The 20,038-nt window shown below is 38.9% G+C and overlaps 1 protein-coding gene across 4 annotated transcripts in view; it reads left to right on the top strand.

The window, feature by feature from the left end:
• Positions 1–16,528, top strand: part of LOC122564890 (ras-related protein Rab-14) — a 40,337-nt gene extending 23,809 nt beyond the window's left edge. For all 4 annotated transcript variants that reach the window (XM_043720302.1, XM_043720303.1, XM_043720300.1 and 1 more), the window contains 6 exons: positions 3,207–3,260; positions 6,389–6,566; positions 7,852–7,918; positions 9,324–9,411; positions 13,679–13,709; positions 14,208–16,528. In XM_043720302.1, coding sequence (XP_043576237.1) covers positions 3,207–3,260; positions 6,389–6,566; positions 7,852–7,918; positions 9,324–9,411; positions 13,679–13,709; positions 14,208–14,385 — 596 coding nt within the window. In that variant the 3' untranslated portion in view covers positions 14,386–16,528. The remainder of the gene's footprint in view (positions 1–3,206; positions 3,261–6,388; positions 6,567–7,851; positions 7,919–9,323; positions 9,412–13,678; positions 13,710–14,207) is intronic.
• The last annotated feature ends 3,510 nt before the right edge of the window (positions 16,529–20,038 follow it).

Here is a 20,038-nt window from a genome sequence, read left to right as displayed (position 1 = left end):
TTTCCCATAATTTAATGCCAATAATTCTTATTTATGCTGCTATATTATGGCTTTTAGCCAAAGTGTCTAAATATACTTCCAGTGTTTTTACGTTTCATAGTTACTGTGGCAACAAGCCCTGAAGTGATTATACAACTATCGAAGATGGGCAGGATGCAAGCTTTAGCACAGAATACGCATGCTCCCAAGAAATACTTTAAATTTAATCAAGTATTGTCTTCCAGCACTTATACATACTTTCACCCCCAAAAACACCCAAGTTATATTGAAATGATTTAAAAAAGCCCAGTGAATTGGAATAGGAAATATTGTTGGATTTGTTGTATTCTGTGAATTTGAGGGGAGATTGAAAAATTCTAGAATGTTTGTGGATAATAGCCCTGAGTGTGATTCAGTTTTGAAGTTGGTGTATAAATTTCCTAGCGTGAACTCTATAATTGCAAGTCATTTTTAACCAGTCTAGAATGATCTAAAATTACTTTATTAAATGCCATGATGATATCAGTGGTAACATCAGAAATCCCCTAGGCTATTCTTGTAGCCCTAATTTTCCTATGGTTAATCCACTTAGCATTCACATCCCTGTGCACTGGGAATTTAGCACAGCCAGCTCACCTAACCTGCACATATGTGGACTGTGGGAGGGAAATCATGCAGACAGTGAATGTGTAAACTTCACACAGACGGTAGCCTGCGGGTGGAATCTAACCTGGGTTTCTGGTGCTGGGAGGCAGCAATGTTAACCTGTTGAAGTGGTTTTTCATCTTGTGGGCCATGAGCATCACTGGTTGGCCAACATCATTTCATTGTCCTTCCCTGGGATCTTTTTCAGAAAGCATGAAAACAGACACTTGGCTCCAACTAGTCCATGCTGACCATCTTCCCAATCTAAACTAATCCCACTTGCCTGTCTTTGGTCCATAACCCTCCAAACCTTTCCTATTCATTTTTTTTCTCATCCAAATCTTTTAAACATTATCTGTACCTGCATTCACCACTTCCTCTGGCAGTTCATTCCACACGTGAACCACTCTTAACAAACAAAATGATCCCCTCCTTTTTTGTTTTCCCAAGTTTTTTTCTCATCTCCCTTAAAAATGTGCCCCTTTAGTTTTGAACTCCCCCACCCTAGGGAAAAGACACTTGCTGTTCACCTTACTTATGCACCTCATGATTTTATAAACCTCAACTTCCTATGTTGCAGCCTCTCCTCCTAATTCAAGCCCTCCATTCCTGGCAGTGTCCTGGTAGTTTTCTAAACCCTCTCCAATTTAATAATATCCTTCCTATAGCAGGAACTGTGCACAGTACTCCAATATAGGCCTCATCAGCATCCTGTAGAACCTCATGACATCCCAACCCAAAGATCTGAGCAATGAAGGCAAACATACTGAATGGCTTAACACCCTGTATATCTGTGAAGCAAGTTTAAAAAAAATAGTAACTGAACCATTGTCTGTGTTCTCCAACGCTATTCAGAGCCCTACCATTAAGTGTGTAATTCCTCCCCTTGTTTGTTTTACGAAGTAAAGTTTGTGTAGTTTTGGTAAGTATAAAGCTAATACTGCATTGTTTAAATATAGGATGAAGTATTCTCCACAAGTACTGTTAAGATGTAGATGTGTACTGTACCTTTTTGAGAGAGTGGAAGCTGGTATGGACCTGGGGAAGCAGTGTGCTGAAAAAGTCAAAAATGTAACATTTGATTACGAAACAACTGGAGTTGCATTGCTATGATACATCACAAATGCCCCAAGATAGAGAATCCAACTGAATTTGAATTTTCATGTTTTAATGACATCAAACCAATGAGACATGTTTGTTTTGGGATATTTAAAATAGTAATTTGAACAATTAGTGAGAGTGGCATAGAGCGCTAACAAAAATACAGCCTGCAGAGCTCCTCTCTCTGAAAGGTATCTTTTTCATATGAAACTTGTGAAGCAGAAGACTGAAAGACCCAGGAAAGTGCAGACTAAAATATCAGGGGAAAAGTGACAACTAGCTGACTTTGAAATTTAAGTTTTTCTTTTTTTCCTAAACTTAATCGGGGTTTTATCAGATCAGTGTATTGTTGTCAAGCGGGAGGTAAATAAGTTGATCAGACAAAAGATCGCAGTGTAGATAGTTGGTGTTTCTTGGCGTTAAGGACTAAATTATTAACTTTTTTTAAATAGAAGGATTTTATAGTTCTTGTTGACTCCTACTTTAACATTACAAGGTGAAGTGAGCTTTTCCTGTGGGTTTGGTTCAAATTAGCAGAAAGGTTTACCCTGTATCGTAACAGTATTAAAGAGAAATACCATATAAAGGAAAGGGGTGCCTGTGTGGTGGAAGTTGTATTTGGAGATTGTTCACATGGTTTTTGAGGGGGTGTGTAAGTCTCACAACTGAGTTAGATTTTAGGCCATTGATGCATGACTGTAATGAGTTGACAATGTTCCATTTAACCACTTTAGGGCGGCATGGTGGCTTAATGGTTAGCACTGCTGCCTCAGTGCCAGGGACCAGGGTTCGATTCCAGTTTCTGGTGACTGTCTGTGTGAAGTTTGCATGTTCTCCCAGTGTCTGCGTGGGTTTCCCCTGGGTGCTCCAGTTTCCTCCCACAATCCAAAAGTGTACAGGTTAGGTGATTTTGACCATGCTAAATTGCAGTGTTCAGGAATGTGTAGGCTAGGTGCATTTAGTTATGGGTAAATGTAGAGCAATAGGGTTGGGGAATGGATTCAGTTGGGTATTCTTTGAAAGGTCATTGTGGACTTGTGCTGAATGGCTTGTTTCCACACCGTAGGGGTTCTATCAGACTTCTGAGTCTGATTAGCCAGATAACCAGGCAATTTTCAAATGATGATAAAAACATCAGTGGATTTTAGCTGAACTTTGCTTTGTGGTGTAGAGAAATGCTATATTTGGATCAGACATTGTTGCTTAAAGACAGCTTCAACATTGATTGTTGTTTGTGAATTTAATGCTTAAAAATTGAAATAAATATTGTAACCTCTGACTTTTTGGCTGAATCACTACACTATATCTTTCCAAGGAGTTGATGTTGATGGCTTTGGAATAAAAGCCAAAAGCTGGGATTTCAAGTAAGCATGGTTTGGCTAGATTGTGAGCAAAAGGAGTATGAAATGAGGTGTTAAATACACTTTTGTAAATGTGGATTTAATTTTTTGTGAATGATCTTTGATTTCTTTTTACAATAGGTGACATGGGAGTAGGGAAGTCATGTTTACTTCATCAATTTACAGAAAAGAAATGTAAGTAAATGCTGTGAATATGGAGGAATGATTGAGTATAAACTCTGGCTCATGTTAGTACCCTAACTCCAAGTTTTCTATTGAAATGTAGTTTGTGTTTTTGTATCCTGATTATTTTTCTTAAAAAGGGAATAACTGTAAGGCAGCACATTTAGTCAATAACCCAAAGCTGCTATTGAGTGGGAGATTCTCTAATATATGCTGTTGTCAATGTTTTGTCTGCATGCAGCAGGGTGGGTAGTTTTTCAATATTTCCTTCACAACTGAGGGGAAGGCTCTTACATTTATACCAGTGCATACACGATGGCAGAGTGGGTGCATGTTAAATTTTTGTAATTGCATTCCATTCTTTGCAAATGCTGATTCTATGTGCTGAATTGCATTCATTGAGCTCTTGTAGCAGCATCAGATTGTAATGATCAGCAAAGTGTATATTTTTGAACCAAATATTCTGAAAAGCCTTTAAACCAGAGTCCAAGAGCTGATCTGTCAACTGATTATTTTGCTCACTGTTCTCATTCTACAATTTGCATTCATGGTTCCAGCCACTCCTCCCCTTCCCCGCATCATTGAATTAAAAAGCTAATAAAAATTGTTTTCAACTTAAATTATGTCAAGATTGCTATTCTCAAGTGTCTTTTCTATGTAAATTTTCCTTTCATCTTTGAAAAATAAGAGAATTTCTTAACACCTCAGCTACAAATTGAGTTATATTTTGAGGGGCAACTATGATAACAACAACATGATGTCATATGATTTTAATAGCTAGCTGCATTATAGTTAATATGAACAAATGGATGTTTAGTCCAATTGGCATATGAGCCTAGAAAGCCATCTAAGCTGTCATGACTTGCCAATAAAAGGAGAAAAATTGAAATAATAAGTCCATTTTTATTTCTGTTGTAATTCCATCCCATTTTGTCTCAGAGACTTGGAGTTAATCTGTTACTAAGATCTGACAGTGCCACAGTCAGTTGGCTGCTTAATCCTCTTTGGGAAGGATGGAAGGAGACCGACAAAGTGGAAATGCTTTTTAACTCCACCCAGCACCTCTCTCAGAATGCATCATATTTGATTGAACTGTAATTTACTGCTCCAGTTTGATTCACCAGAGCTCGTTTGTATTAAGCAATTGTGCTTTCAAATATCTGACTCTATTTATTTAAAATTTAATAGGCTGTTATTTTTATAACTCACTCACTCTTGAAAACCATTGTAAGTTTTTTTTTTTCTAAGAGGAGGCAACGCCCTCGTGCTATTGTCACTGAGCTATTAATCTGGGGACCCGGGTTTGAATCTCTCCATGGCAGATGGTAGAATTTGAATTCAATAAATAAGTCTGGAATTAAGGGTATAATGATGACCATAAATGGGCCCTTTGGCCCATCAAGTCCACACCGACCCTTTAAAGAGTAACCCACCCAGACCCATTCTCCTACCCTACTACTCTACATTTTCCCCTGACTAATGCACCTAACCTACATGTCCCTGAGTACTCTGGGCAACTTAGCATGACCAATCCACTACCCTGCACATGTTTGGACTGTGGGAGGAAACCAGAGCACCCAGGGGAAACATGGGGCGCATGTGCAAACTCTGCACAGACAGTCACCTGAGGCTGCAATAAGGTCCTTGGTGCTGTGAGGCAGCAGTGCTAACCACTGAGCCACCATAAACAACAAACCTTCAATGTAAGGTGCAGGCACTGCAGGGATTTGAAATCAGGACCTCCTAATTATGAGGCGGGTGCTTTAACCAACTAAGCCATGACACCACACTGATTGTTGGAGGAAATAACCTATCTGGTTCACTAATATCCTTTTTAGAGAAGGACGTTGCTGTCCTTATGTCATCTTGACTACATGTGACACCAGACCCAGGCCAATGTGGTTGATTCTTAACTGCTGTCTGGGATAAGCAATAAATGCTGGCTTCCTGACATTGGCATCATCCCATGAAATTTTTAAAAAGGGGTAGAAGCAGGACTGCACACCAAGTCCTTGAAGGTGTCAGTGTTGTTGCTGTGATTTACTCCAGTTACTTGAAGTGTCTTAGAAATGGGTTGGTTGTAAAAGAAGGTAGAGGAGCAGAACTCTGGTAACAAGTTTTCTGATGTGCGTATGCAATTATTTTCTCAGTGATCAATAACTCATTACCAATGAATTTCTAACTTAAAGTAGACCCATTTGGCATGAATGTTATTTATGTAGTAAAATGGCATTTATGTAGTAAAATACTGTGGCTCAGTGGTTAGTGCTGCTGCCTCAGTGCTTGGGACCTGGATTCGATTTTTTCCCCCCTCAGGGAACTGTGCTAACTCCACACAGACATTGTCTCCTCGTCTGTGGGTTTCCTCTGGGTGTTCTAGTTTCCTCGCATAACGCAAACATGTGCAGGTTAGGTGAATTGGCCATCCTAAATTGCTCAGTGTTAGGTGTATTAGTCAGGGGTAAATATAGGGTAGGGGAATGGGTCTGGGTGGCTTACTCTTCAGAGGGTCGTTGTAGATTTGTTGGACCATTTGTCATTAGATTACATTCCCAATAGCATTGTGTAAAATGTAATTGGATAATGAATGTGTTGATAACGAAGTGCCTCCTAAGCACTTTGAAATTTTTCTTTCTTTTTGTTTCTTCATTTTTGACCATTACCTGGACTGCTGTCTTGTCTAACTTTGTTATTTTCTGCTGACTTAGTGTAAATATGATGCGGCATTCCCGTCTCTTGATCTTTTTACTTTTCTCCTACTTCCAAGTAGGTGCGTTGTTATAACAAGAAGCAAGACTAACTGAAAACATTAGAGAATGCTGTTTCTTAAAATCCTTTGAATTCAAATTTTTGGAAAAGATTACTGCACCTTTTTCAGACTCGTGGACATTTCATAGCTCTAGTTAATTAGATACCTGAGGAACACTTTTAGAAAATTTAATGTGTTCTTAAGAGTCAGCATATGCACACCAAGACCGGAATGTCACAGCTTTGAGGCAAAGCTGGCTGAAGTTCCTTTGTGAATTTAGAGGTTTGAAAATGAGTTTGTTTTCGTTATTCCAAGGTTCTTCTTCGATTGATATTCTTTGCCTAAATGTAATTTTCATTTTAAGTTTTTTTTTTTCCCCCCAATTTTATAGTTATGGCTGATTGTCCCCACACAATTGGGGTAGAATTTGGAACCCGAATAATTGAAGTTAGTGGTCAGAAGATCAAACTTCAGATCTGGGACACAGCTGGCCAAGAACGGTTTAGAGCTGTTACGCGAAGCTACTATAGAGGTGCTGCTGGAGCTCTCATGGTTTATGATATTACCAGGTAATTATACAAGATCATTCTTGATATTCTGTTTGGAGTATTGTTGGACTGTAAATGGTAGTTACCGAACACAACCCATTTTAATGGTGAACATGATAGCTTGCTGTAGGTAAGATTGTAATTGCTTTTGCTTGATCAGGATTCTGATATATTTGATATGTCAATCTTCCTGCAGTGTCAATTTTCTGGGAGAGAGTGAGGACTGCAGATGTTGGAGATCAGAGCTGAAAAATGTGGTGCTGGAAAAGCGCAGCAGGTCAGGCAGCATCCAAGGAGCAGGAGAATCATGCCCGAAATGTCGATTCTCCTGCTCCTTGGATATTACCTGACCTGCTGCACTTTTCCAGCAACACATTTTTCAGTGTCAATTTTCTGTGCTACTTCACTATCTTGATGCTTGATCATTTGCTTGCGATGTTAGAATTTGCATGTTTCTCTACCCTTTGTGTTTTTTAAAGTGCAGTGAAGGCAAATGAAATGTTGACCTTGCAAGGTCAACAAAGTATAACAGTAGAGAATTTTTGCCACAGCTACACAGGGCTTTGAGAGCACACCTAGACAGGTTTGCACTTTACTTGAGGAGGGACGTTCTTCATTTGGAGGCTGTTCAGAGACGATGCCCAAGGCTGTTTTCTGAGACAAAGGAGTTCCCCTGCAAGGACAGCTTGAGCAGGTCAGGCCTATCCTGAGTTTAGTAGAATGAGTGATTTAATGGAAGCGTATGAGACACTGCTTGACAGAGCAGATGTTTAGTGGATGCTTTTCCATCCTGGGTAACCTCGAACTAGGGGTAACAGTTTAAATTCAAGGGTCTACAAATTTAAGCCAGGTGTGAAATTTCTTCTGAATCCTCATCCCTGGTGAGCAGTGGAAGACTGGTTATTGATTGTTCAAGGCGGAGTTAGGTTTTGGCAAGTCCTGAGAGTAAAGTGAAGTAAAGCCACATCAGGTCAGCCTTGACCTTATTGATTGCGGTAGGCTCAGGGAATGTAATGGCCTACTCTTATTGCTTATGTTCATAGCTCAGTGAACACAGCAGTGATGGAGAAATGTGGGTTTGTATAAGTTGAGACATGGGCAGTTTTTTTTATTTCTAAAATCTCGTCCTTATGAATGAAATATGGGAGGTCAACTTCTCCCAAGTTTCTGCCTATATTAAATTACCTGTTTTATTGGGCAGGCAAGTTTTTTTTTAAGTACACCTTTTCTTACAGCAGCATGTGCTGATTAATTGAATAATACTTTTTTGTATTTAATTATAATATCTTGCAACTTTCTTTTCTAGGAGAAGTACTTATAACCATCTTAGCAGCTGGCTTACAGATGCAAGAAACTTAACGAATCCAAATACTGTAAGTTAAATGGCTTAAATTATGCATCATCTGGTTTTAAAGTATTCTTACTCCCCTTATCCCAACACAAATAAGCAGTTTCAATTTGCTGTGCACAGCCTGAGTCTCCGGTTAGGAATGTATTCATGTGATCTGAAATCTCTACTAATCATTATCATCTGAGTTGACACATTCTAGATTGCTGGTAATATTCAGTGCTAATACTGGTGTGGAGACTTTCACTTTTCTCTGGAAGGAGGAAAATGTGAAAACCTTGTCCACTTGGTATAAAACCAGTAATTTTATAGTTTGTTAGTTGACGTGCAGAAACCAAGAACTACAGGTAATTTGTACAATGTACTTGGCTATTTACACTGATGCAAAATGCAGATGATGGAAATCTGAAATAACAGTACTGGAGAAACACAGCAGGTCTGGCAGCATTTCCTAAACAAATGGTTATCCATTCAAGTCCCTGTTTCCTGTTTGGAAGAGGAGAGAGATGGAAAGGGGATTGTTTTTATTTCATAGAAAAGATGAGGAGGAACAAGTGGAACAAAGAATGGTTGGAAGACTAGAGGTCATGGTGTCATAGAGCAGCACGCAAAGTGAGTGGTATTAATTGCCAAGAATGGGGGGATTTTGGATTGTGGGAAGAAGGTGGGTGTGAGCTTTAGAGTTGGGAACTGAAAGCTTTTCAGAGCTGATGAGGTCAGTGACTCTTAAAAACAGCAGCTTGATCTTCATTGGTTGGGACATGGTCTAGGAGGAGATGAAAGTAGCGTGTGAGAATTGGTGCTCCACCTACAAAGTCAGTTTTACCTGAGAACGACCTAACACCTACCCTGGGTCCCAGTCTCCTCTTGACAACCATTAACACACACTTTGCCTTTTGTTCAGTGACACCTGGAGCAATTACTTATTCTATCCCAATCCCATTGACTAAATTAATGAATTGTCAACCAGCCAAGTACCAAAAAAAACTTGTCTCATGTACATTGCAATATTTCTTGAAATTGTAATGTGTAGAAACATTGCAAGCTAGATTGTAGGGTTAAAACCATTCTAGCAGTAGATCCTCTGTGCTTACCATCTCTAACCCAAATGCATACTGTAAACTGGAAAACAATACGATCTGATTTTTATAAACTTTGCAGGTTAATTTTACCTATCATGTTCACTGGCAGTAGCAACATTAGGCGTCTTGTGTAAATTTTATACCAGATTAAAGTTAAGCTTTGTTCTGGTTTTGACTAACGAGAATGACCTGTGTTCAGATTCCATATCTGTACCAAGGCAAACTTTAAATCTACAAGTTGTGGTATATCCACTTGGGTTGTGCAGCATTCAAACCAGCTTGTACAGTTCAAAATAAACTTGGGGAAAATTGGTATTCAAGAATATGTACCTCATTTTGTTTGCACAGGTGATTATCCTAATAGGAAATAAAGCAGACCTTGAAGCTCAACGAGATGTAACATATGAAGAAGCCAAGCAGTTTGCTGAAGAAAATGGTAAGTTTAAGCCTGAAGAAAATATTAGCATGCTGACTTTGTGTTTGAAAAACAGTTGATTATGGTGTTTCCATACAGAAATCTTAAAGTTTGGTTCCATGATCCAAATAATTGTTTTGTGGGTGTGAGGAATGAAATATGAGCTGCTAATGCATTGATCCATGCACCCTTACCTCTTGCAAAGGAAGGGCTCCAACAAAGTATTTGCTGGTTTAAGTGGAACTGTGAATGATCGGGAGTCTGATTGTGATCTACAGTGCTCATCAGTGATGTCATACAAAATGCTGTTCAGTGTTTCCCTTTAAATGCCTTTGCCTAACTATTAGGAGAAAGTGGTGACTGCATCTGCAGGAGATCACAGTAGAAAATGTGGTGTTGGAAAAGCACAGCAGGTCAGGCAGCATCAGGGAGCAAGAGAATCGACATTTCGGATAAAAGTCCTTCATCAGAAACTGCAATTCTCGTGCTCCTCGGATGCTGCCTGACCTGCTGTGCTTTTTCAATGCCACACTCTCTTGACTTTGTCTAACTATTGCTTGGTATTTGTCAGGTTTAAGCACTCATAACAATTTTCTTATTCCCCTTGGCCCATTTGATGTATTGCATGCTTTGTCTTTTTCAGATGTTGCCTTTAAAATGGTCTCCTTTCTATCCATGTACATTTGTAGTCTAAGATTTTATAATAAGGAGAACATTAGTACAGTAGAGGGAGATGACCTTCATGCTAATATTAAATACCTAGAATCTGTTTGGATGCAACTAAGAAACTGCAACAGACCCAAAATATTGGGAATTTTGTAGAGTTCAAAACAGCCATAATGTAAATCAAAACGAGAAGTGCATGTAACAGTTAAGTTTATCCAGTCTGTTTTAAATTGAATTTCCCATCCCATGATAACCTTAATGAGCAGACATGATCTGGAGAATGAATTCTTGGAATATGATAGGTGATTATCTAGGGCATTATGGTGAGCTAACAAGAGAATGGGCTAATTTAAATCTCATTGTGCAATGTGAAAGGGCTAACACATTTATGTAGAATTCCATCATATTTTAAAGTAATATAGTTCATTAAGAAATTAGAATCATTAGTCTAAAAAACCTGGATTGGGAGATGACTTTTTAAGGTGTGATGGGCAAAGGCTAATTTTTTTAAAAATGAACACCGTTTTCAGCAAGACCTTTTTTTATGGGAAGCTAGGGAAGAGATTCCTGAACCCCATTGAGATATTTGTATCATTGACAACTATGAGTGAGATGCAGGAAAAGTGGAGAGTGGCTGATGTGATGCTATTATTTTAAGAAGGGTGGTAAGGAAAGGCTAGAGAATTATAGACTGGTGTGCCTGACATCAGTGGTAGGTAAATTGTTGGAGGGTAGTTTGAGAGACAGGATCCAATGTATTTGGAAAGGCATGGACTGATTATGGATAGTCAACGTGGCTTTGCATGGGAATAATGTCTCACCAACTTGATTGACTTTTTTTGTTTTGAAGAGTGACAAAGAAGATTGAAGGCAGAGCAGTAGACATTGCCAATATACACTTCAGCAAGGTGTTCAACAAGGTTTCACATGGTCGTCTGGTTAGCAAGGTCAAGTCACATGGAATTCAGGGAAGGTCTAGCCAATTAGGTACAAATTTGGCTTGATTGTAGAAGACAGTATGATGGCAGACGTTTGTTTTCTGGGCTGGAGGCCTGTGACCAGTGTAGTGCTATAAGGATCGGTGCTGGGTTCACTGCTTTTTGTCACTTGTATTCACATCCAAATCATTTATATAAGGATGGTTAGTATGCTTGCAGGTGATACCGAAAATAGATGCAATTTAAATTACATAATGAAGTGAAATAGTGGTTTTGTAACTTATGTATGTAAGATGATTTTATAATTGGGTGGAATTGCTTCAAGAGCAACAAGATGGTTACTGTAGTTTAAATGTAATATAGCAATTATAGAGTCAGATGTATAGCACAGAAACAGACCCTTCAGTCTAACTTGTCCATGCTGACCAGGTATCCTAACCCAATTTTAGTCCCACTTGCCAGCACCCGGCCCACCCCCCCAACCCACCCAGATGCCCTCTCAACATTGTAACTGTTGTAGCCTCCACCACCTCCTCCCTCTTTCTTAATTTATTGTACAAGTGTGAAAAGTGCATTGGGTCACTATGTTGTGGTGAAGTAACGAATTGGGTTAAACATTGATCGCATTTTTTTAAAAACCAAACAGAATTCTTAGTGTGGAAACAGCCTAGCAAGTTCACACTGACCCTCCTGAAGAGTAACTTAGGTTACTAATTCCTGTACCCTATTGCTTTATATTTGCCCCTGACTAATCTACCCAACTCCCACGTCCCTGAACACTGGCCAATTCATCAAACCTTCACATCTTTGGATTGTGGGAGCACCTAGAGGAAACCCATGCAGACACTGTACAGACTTCACGTGGTCACTCGAGGCTGGAACCTAACTTGGGTCTCTGGCGCTGTCGGCAGCAGTGCTAACCACTGAACAACCATGCAGTGCACTGTTTTGTATAGTGAATTTTAAAGTCTTTCTATAAATGACTCTTACTGTTAAAATATTTTTGTCCATTGGGCACTGCTTAATTGAATAACCAAAAATGTCTAGGAAATCTTTGATTAATTTAGTAAACTAATAACCAATTGGTTATGGAGAATTGCTGTTTAAACACCAGAATCCATGGGTAAAAACACTGGTTCCCTGCTGTTTTCTAGCATTTCATCACATATCAAGATTAGGGTATAATTTAATCCAAATCATTAAAGAAATGAGTGTGGCGTATATGCTGTGGATAGTATGTTTAGTAAAATTTTCCACTGTATTGAGCAGTGTAAAGAATGTGTAGTGACCACCCTAATGGAAATCCATTTGATATTTACTGACTGGAGGCTGTTGGGGCCCTTTTGTATGTACTAGAATTTTACTTGAGTAATCTAAAACTGATCTTTGTCTTCAACAACTTCAAGTAGTTATGTTTGTTTAAATGCATTTACCAGTCTTAACCATTCCCTATACAAAAAAATTTTGCATTCTTCAAATCCATATGAACTGTATGCATAATAAGGGCATTTAATTCAACTTCTGTAGTAAGGAATTTTGCAGATTGACGTCCCTCTGCGAGGATAAACTTCTACTCTTCTGTTTTAATGGGCAAACCATTAGTTCTGAGTGTGCTCTGGTCTAACCAGGATCAAAAAGGGCACGAACACCTCTGCATCTAGCCTGTCAAACCTCCAGGATTCTTGTGTTTCAAGAAGGTTTCCTCATTTTTTTAAATCTAATGAGGACAGGCCCAACCTGCTCAGTCTTTGCTCATGTGAAAAAAACAAGTCCCTTCTTACCTCAGATCAGATGCCTTCAACCCCATCTACACTGTTGTTGGAGGCATATTGAATTTGCATTTGCCATTCTATCAACTAGTGTTCATGTGTATCAGCCTTTCAAATGCTTTTAGATCCCCACTTCTTGTCATCACCTAATAAAGATTTAGATCTCTGTACTGAAGTCTTCATATAAAATAGGATATCAACACGGAATGGTCTTTTGTGGTTCCTTATTTCTAATCTTTCTCCAACACAAGCAGCATCCACATTATTCTAATGTATATTCTTCCATGGGATGTGAGCATCCCTGACAAGGCCAACATTTTATTGTTCTTGATCAGCTTGTGTGAGCTATCTTTTTTTTTTTTGAAGCACAATCTGTAGTATGCTTAGTAGTTAAGGGAATTATATTGACAGTGTGTATTACTGTGTGGCTATTTATTGCTATGAGTTAAATATTTTGTGGGTGGGGAGAAAAGCTGTTATCAAGGGAGAAGGGCCACCATTTTACTCGTTCAGCTTTGTAGCGTTTACAATATGTAGTGTTATTCTATTGTGGTTTTGTGCTGCACAAGAAGTTACAACCCAAATTGGGAGTCAAATCTACATGTCATTCTTTTAATGCACTAAAACTGTGAAGCTCCTATTTGCATTGTGCCCTGTTTCCCTCTTTCGGACATGCCCAGTTACCCTCCCCACATAGGAAACTGCTCACAAAGCCATCAGATTTGGTACTGGACAGTAATGCAGAATATGTAACTGTGGAATTGTTTCTTGTAACTTGACAGTAAATCTGGATCTGTGAGGCATTTGTTGACTTGATCTATGGTCATTTCAAGCATCTGGATTTTGCTTTTGTATCTTCCTGTCTAATGGGGAAAATTTCTGAGCTTCTAATAGTTTTATTTTATTTTGCTACAGGTCTGCTATTCCTTGAAGCAAGTGCAAAAACGTAAGTGTGCTGCTTCACGTGCATCACCTGGGTGAGCTTAGTTCCAGGGTCTGTGAATAATTCCACTTGAAATTCTTTTTTACTGTAAGCTATAAACTCTTGTGAAGTCTTGTCATTTTTCCTACTGCTATTTTAGTGTGTCCAGGGTGTTAATGTTTTTGAAGCATATCTTTCGTTTGGGACTTTATGAACTAAATTTATATTGATCTGTATCTTTCCCTAACATGACCTTTGATTCTGTTCTATTCCCTCTTAAGAAAATTTCTGCACATTATAGGGAGGGTTTTTATGTTCTTGATGACCTTGTCATTGTTACAGCGTTTGGCCTGGTTTTATGAAATCGCTAAGTTATTGAGTGGCTCTGTACTCTAAGTTTTTAGAGATTGGACAGAAGTGTGTGGATCTGTCCAGGTAGTATTTCACATGAGACAAGAATTCATTTTAATTTTGAATATTTTATTTATTATAAAGAAACATTACTTTTTTTGTTCTTTTTAGAGGTGAGAATGTTGAAGATGCTTTCCTGGAAGCTGCCAAGAAAATCTACCAGAACATCCAGGATGGCAGTCTGGATCTCAATGCTGCTGAATCTGGAGTACAGCACAAACCCTCTGCTCCTCAGGGTGGTCGACTAATCAGTGAACCCCAACCCCAGAGAGAAGGCTGCGGCTGCTAGTGATGTTCAGCCAGCCAACCTCTTGATCTTTCACATCTTTCTCTTGTGTCTTTGTCAAAGCAGTATTTCTAGCTGCCTCCTCGTCTGCCGATAATCTGACAGGATAAATTTTGCTGCTGTGACAACAGTTTAACACGATGATAAATGGCTCTTCGCTAAACCACTGTAGATGTTTATCAGGTTACAAGGAAATGAGTAGAGTAATAAAACCTCTCCTGCATGGAATTTAGAATTGAAATATTTTCTTACTTGTTCTTGTGGTAGTTCCTCCTCATCCCTCGATCTGTGATCTGACTTCAGTGCCCCGTCAGCTAAACTCCATGCTGACATTGCCTAATTTAATTCCCTCCCTCACAGGGGCTACAGGCATAACCTTGCTGTTCATTCAAAAGGAAAGTGTACAGTTTAAAAACCCTCCTGTTCTGCCATACAACTGTTGTCTATGCTGTTCAAAGTTAATGATAGGTTCTTTGACTGTGAACCGACATCCAACTCAAACCAGAAAGGGTGTCTGTAACGTGTAGAGTGTGCTTGTTGCTGTTCATAAGATCCCCACCCAGTTACATGTTTTCATGGGGTTCTAATTCCAGCTCTTTGTCTTAACCTTGCACAGGGGAATGGCTATTACTCATCTTTCCCTCAAGACGCAAACTAAGGCTTTAGTGTGCTTTTTGTCATTTTATTCTTTACATTTATTAACATCATACGTAAATATGTATAAAATTTGAAGGAACTGAACTAACATTTAAATACATCTGTGTATATGATTTTAATGAAGAAACAAATTGATCACTGGCACTATAAGTACCAGTTTGTACAGAACAATCTAAGAGACCATGTTGCCCATTAAGCACAGAATGAATAATATCACATTTTAAAAAGAAACAAGCAGTACTTTAACACTATTTGAGTTTCATATTCTCTTGTCTTGTTCCATCATTGCACTGTGGAAAATCTCTACCGCTAATAATCCTGTTGTTGTGCAATCAACCATGTAATGTTCTCTATAGATGTCTTGCATTTATGGCTGTATTTACTGCCTTACATCATTCAAAAAAAAAACTGGGTGAATGAATGCAAACCTGTGCTTTTAACTCAATTCAATACATGTAGGTGCAATTGTCCTTAATGTACTGGATAGCCAAATTCTAGTCAAAAAGCAGACTTTAAGGGAAATTTATTTTTAAAAAACTTGTTCACTGTATTAAACACTTGGGGTAGGGTGATTCTGATTTCACTTTCAAGTAATGAAAGTAGCTTAAATATCAAATGGTGATTCAGCACGTTTTTACCTCGGGTGGCGTAATTGTGGTTAATGCTAATTAATGATCTGCATCTTCAGTTGTGTATAAAATGGGTCTGTACTGTTTAAGCACTATTTCTATCAAGAAATTAATAATGTTCAAAATCCCCAAAACATTGACATGAGCAGTTAAAGCTTCTCACCCTTATAGAAAAATGGGATCCTGTACAGAGATGCTGTGGCAAGGCCAAAACTGGAATCTGCAATATATTGAAAATTTTGTCAATTTGTACACTGTCCCTTCTTTGTAGTGTCGCTATTAATTTTTAAGAGCGCAAGGCTTTTTGTTGATTTTACGTGGGAATATTGTCAAAGGCAATATGGTTAGGAGTTTCCTGTCTTGATTAATGTTAAGCCTTTGCTTTACTGAGGTGTTGCCCAGGGACCATGGCCTGCAGGTACAACATGCAGGAATTGACAGTGTTTCATTCTAAATTTGTGAAAGTTTTTTGCTTTAGTTATTAGATGGTATGAGATCTGAACTACTCCTGAACAGCTTACAGTAGGACTTGTTTATATCTGTGACAAATTTACTTTGAACTGCTGTATCTTTCATTTGATGGAACAAATGCTATTAATCTGAATATTTGTAAATAAAGTACCTGTATCTAGTTAATTTGTCCTTGTACTCTTTTTAAGAATGTAATTACATATGATCATCCTGCCTCTAAGCAGTTATTAATTGGCATTCCTCAATGTGGCAGATAAGGAGCTAGATGTGTGCAGTGCCCTGGCAATGCAATGTATACTTTGAAAATAAACAGTTCATGCCAGGTTTTTGTAGCCAAATGGCACTGAACTTGGGATTTGTGGAATAAATTATGGAAGTTGGCAAACCTTCCTGAGTTGCCTTTTTTTTTTCTTAACCTTTTTTTACAAATATCAGCTTGGGGACATTTCACATGCAGGTACAGCAGGTAGTGAAGAAGGCTAATAGCATGCTGGCCTTCATAACAAGAGGGATTGAGTATAGAAGCAAAGAGGTTCTTCTGCAGCTGTACAGGGCCCTGGTGAGACCACACCTGGAGTACTGTGTGCAGTTCTGGTCTCCAAATTTGAGGAAAGACATTCTGGCTATTGAGGGAGTGCAGCATAGGTTCACAAGGTCAATTCCTGGAATGGCGGGACTACCTTACACTGATAGACTTGAGTGACTGAGCTTGTATATCCTTGAGTTTAGAAGACTGAGAGGGGATTTGATTGAGGCATATAAGATTATTAAAGGATTGGACAATCTGGAGACAGGAAACATGTTTCCATGGAGATAGGGCAGGAACAGGATACTGATTAAGGATGATCAGCCATGATTATATTGAATGGTGGTGCAGGCTCAAAGGGCAGAACGGCCTACTCCTGCACCTATTGTCTATTCACTAAATGTTGTGCAACAGTAACCAATTGGAGCGAGTTAGAATGGAGACTTGAATATTCATCAGTTTGTTCTAAATCTTGTATCTTGATTCAGAAACTTAAGCTCTGCATTTATAGTATTTTAAATTTTTAGCATTCTGTTTGTATCTACAAACATAAATGCATTCCAAGGCTTCCCTTTTATAATAGGAATTATATTATAAAAAGTAAAATGCCAATAATAGGTATTTTTGACCAGGATTTAACCTTGTGCTATTTCACTTCTGGTCTGCATATATTCTTGGTTAATTATCAGCTGTTTGGTTTTATATTCTCAGCTTAGTGATTTTTGGGAGCTCCTGGTTCATTTCTGCCATTTGATTGTCCTCTCAAACTGAATTGTTGCGTAACAGATTTTCCTTATTCCTGGGCTTGTTGTAAGCTGTTCCTCCTTTTTTATATAGGCTCTGTCCTCTTCCAAGTGGTCATCATTCTTGACTGAATTGTGTTCTGTAACTCTTCCCTCTCACGTCCCGTTCATCTCTACTTATCAACTTGTTCAATTGAGACTGCTGGGACAATGCAATGCTCAAGTCAAAAAATCCTTGGCTGCCTTGTGAATTTTACAGCCTGATAACAGTACAATTTTTTTTTTGTAAGATGATCACATTCTTTCTACTCCGTGTCACCCAAACCATAGCCAGTGCATCTGTCAGTCTCTGTCTTGCATATTCTGCATGCATACTGGGAATCCTTGAACTTCCCCCACTTGGAAGCTATTAACTTGTAACAGTGTAATGGTGGTGAGGGATGTAGATGTGTAAGTGGCTGTGGATCCCTTTTTAAGAACACTGGCTTGTAAGGCAGTTTCACTTTATACAGAAGCCAGATGTTTAGGTCACAGTTTGGAGGGGTAGGCTGGGGGTGGGAGACAGGATTTTAACGTTTCTTCACCCCTCCCATGGTGACTACAGCTGTCTTTGCACTAGTCTCATCATTATTTGTCTGCTGGCACTGGACCCAGTCATCAACATGTTATCAATTCCAAAGACACATTGTTTCATTTCTCTGAAATGGTTTTGCAATCAGTTAAGGTGCAGAAGGTGGCCATTTATACTGCATCTTCTCTCAAACGAAACTATTCTAACCCCTCCAAATATCATCTCAACCAAACGTTTTCATTCCTGGAATTCATATAAATCTATTCTGCATTGGGGTACGCTAATCTTCACTTCCTCCAGCGTTCACTTTCTTCCTGATGTTCAGAGTAACACGATGTTTCAGCTGGGGTTTTAACTTGTACTGAATTTGTACAACCCCCACAAGGGAAACATGTGTGCCCCTGTTAAAGTGTAACATGCTTCACTGTTTCCATGTTATGCTGCCTTTAGTGACTTGTGCACCCGTACACCCAGTCTTTATTCGTGCATACCCTTTAAAGTCCTACTACTCTATACTGTCTCCATGTTCTTCCTATCAATATTTACACCTTTAGTACTAGAACCTGCTCACACCACCAAGTTGGCAGTGTGCTTTGGAAGTTCTATGTTCTCCTCTGTTTACAATGCTTTCAAACCTTCTATCAGATGCAAGCGTTGCAAGTGAGATTGAGTGTAGATGCACAAGATTGTGACACCTTTAAGGAAGTCAAGAAAAACTGTTCAGATTAGCTACCAAAATACAATAAATTTGTTTATTTGTTGGTGTTACGGTCTTTATAGATGGTTGACCACCATGGATCTCTGCCTTTGTCCAATACTGCCCTCACAACAAAAGTCAGCTGCATCTTGACTATTATATTGATTATCCACTTTCTCCTCTGCTTCCCTCTTGTTTTCATTCCAATTATAAGTCTAACAATGATGTGTCTGAAGTATTTTTTTCCCCCCTTGTATCTTTTCCAGCACTACTGCACTATTTATCTGTAAGGTACACATCTCTAATTCTTTTTATTCTTTGTCCATGCCTCCCAACTGGACCACATGGATTAGTGTATCATTTGGTATTCGCTTCCTCCATTTCTTTGTTACCTTAGTTCATCATTCAGACAAATCTGGGCTTGGCCATCTTGGTTGCCTCGTTGCTCGGTCACATCTGCAGTCTATGATAATCCGCTTGAAATAAGTAAATTTTCTTTTTGCCCTCATGACCTGTCCGATTGCCTAATGATCTTCGTATTGCTGCGTATTCCATGCTGTCCACTCCTTGCTTTCATTTCATTTACAATTTCCTGTCGTCTCTCTTCCAATTCTGCAACGTGCACAGTGCCATCTGTGTTGCTGGAATTGATGTTCAGTTCCTCCAGTTTGAACAGAACTGAATGAACTCCGTTGAATTTTTGTTTTGATTGGAGAACTGACCAATTGTATATCAATTCTAAGCACTGATTTCAGTGTAGGTTCTGAATATCCTTATTTCTGCCCACTTCTAGTTTGTCTGAGCAGTTATTTCTTGATGTTGATTTGTGAAATGTGTTCTCCATGCATTGCCACTTATACTTTGTGCATGCAGGTATCATTCATTGACTGAAGTTATAAAAACCTCTTGTTCTGAATCCTGACTGGCCATCATCTATTCCCATTTATTCAAGTACAAGCAGATACAGATTGAAGATTTTGGCAAGAGATGAAGGAGGGTAATGTGAACAATTACTCCCTTTATTTCAAAAATACTTCATCTCTTAAGCAGTTTGGTTCTGTACAGTAGTTTATGAAGAAACAACCATTGGAGTGTGATTATGCAGCAAACAAACACCAGGTGTTTCTTGTACAAGGTTATATTTGAGGCACCAGAGGTGGGGAGAACGAGTCTAGTAATTGATGAGCTTCAGAGAGACGTTTGACTTCCCTCCCTGCACCTTTAGCAGCACAATTACCATCCTCCTTTTGCTGTATAAGAGTAAGTGTTGGCAGGCCGAAGAAACCAGATTTGTTCTTGCATTCCCTTTCACACAGTTTCTCTCTCTTTTCTTTTCCCCCCCCCTTTCCCCACCCCTCTTTC

Source organism: Chiloscyllium plagiosum, chromosome 30, assembly GCF_004010195.1.
Source record: "Chiloscyllium plagiosum isolate BGI_BamShark_2017 chromosome 30, ASM401019v2, whole genome shotgun sequence".
Classification (NCBI taxonomy): Eukaryota; Metazoa; Chordata; class Chondrichthyes; order Orectolobiformes; family Hemiscylliidae; genus Chiloscyllium; species Chiloscyllium plagiosum.
Note: the sequence above shows the minus strand (reverse complement) of the source record. Positions and strands in the feature narration are given on the sequence as shown.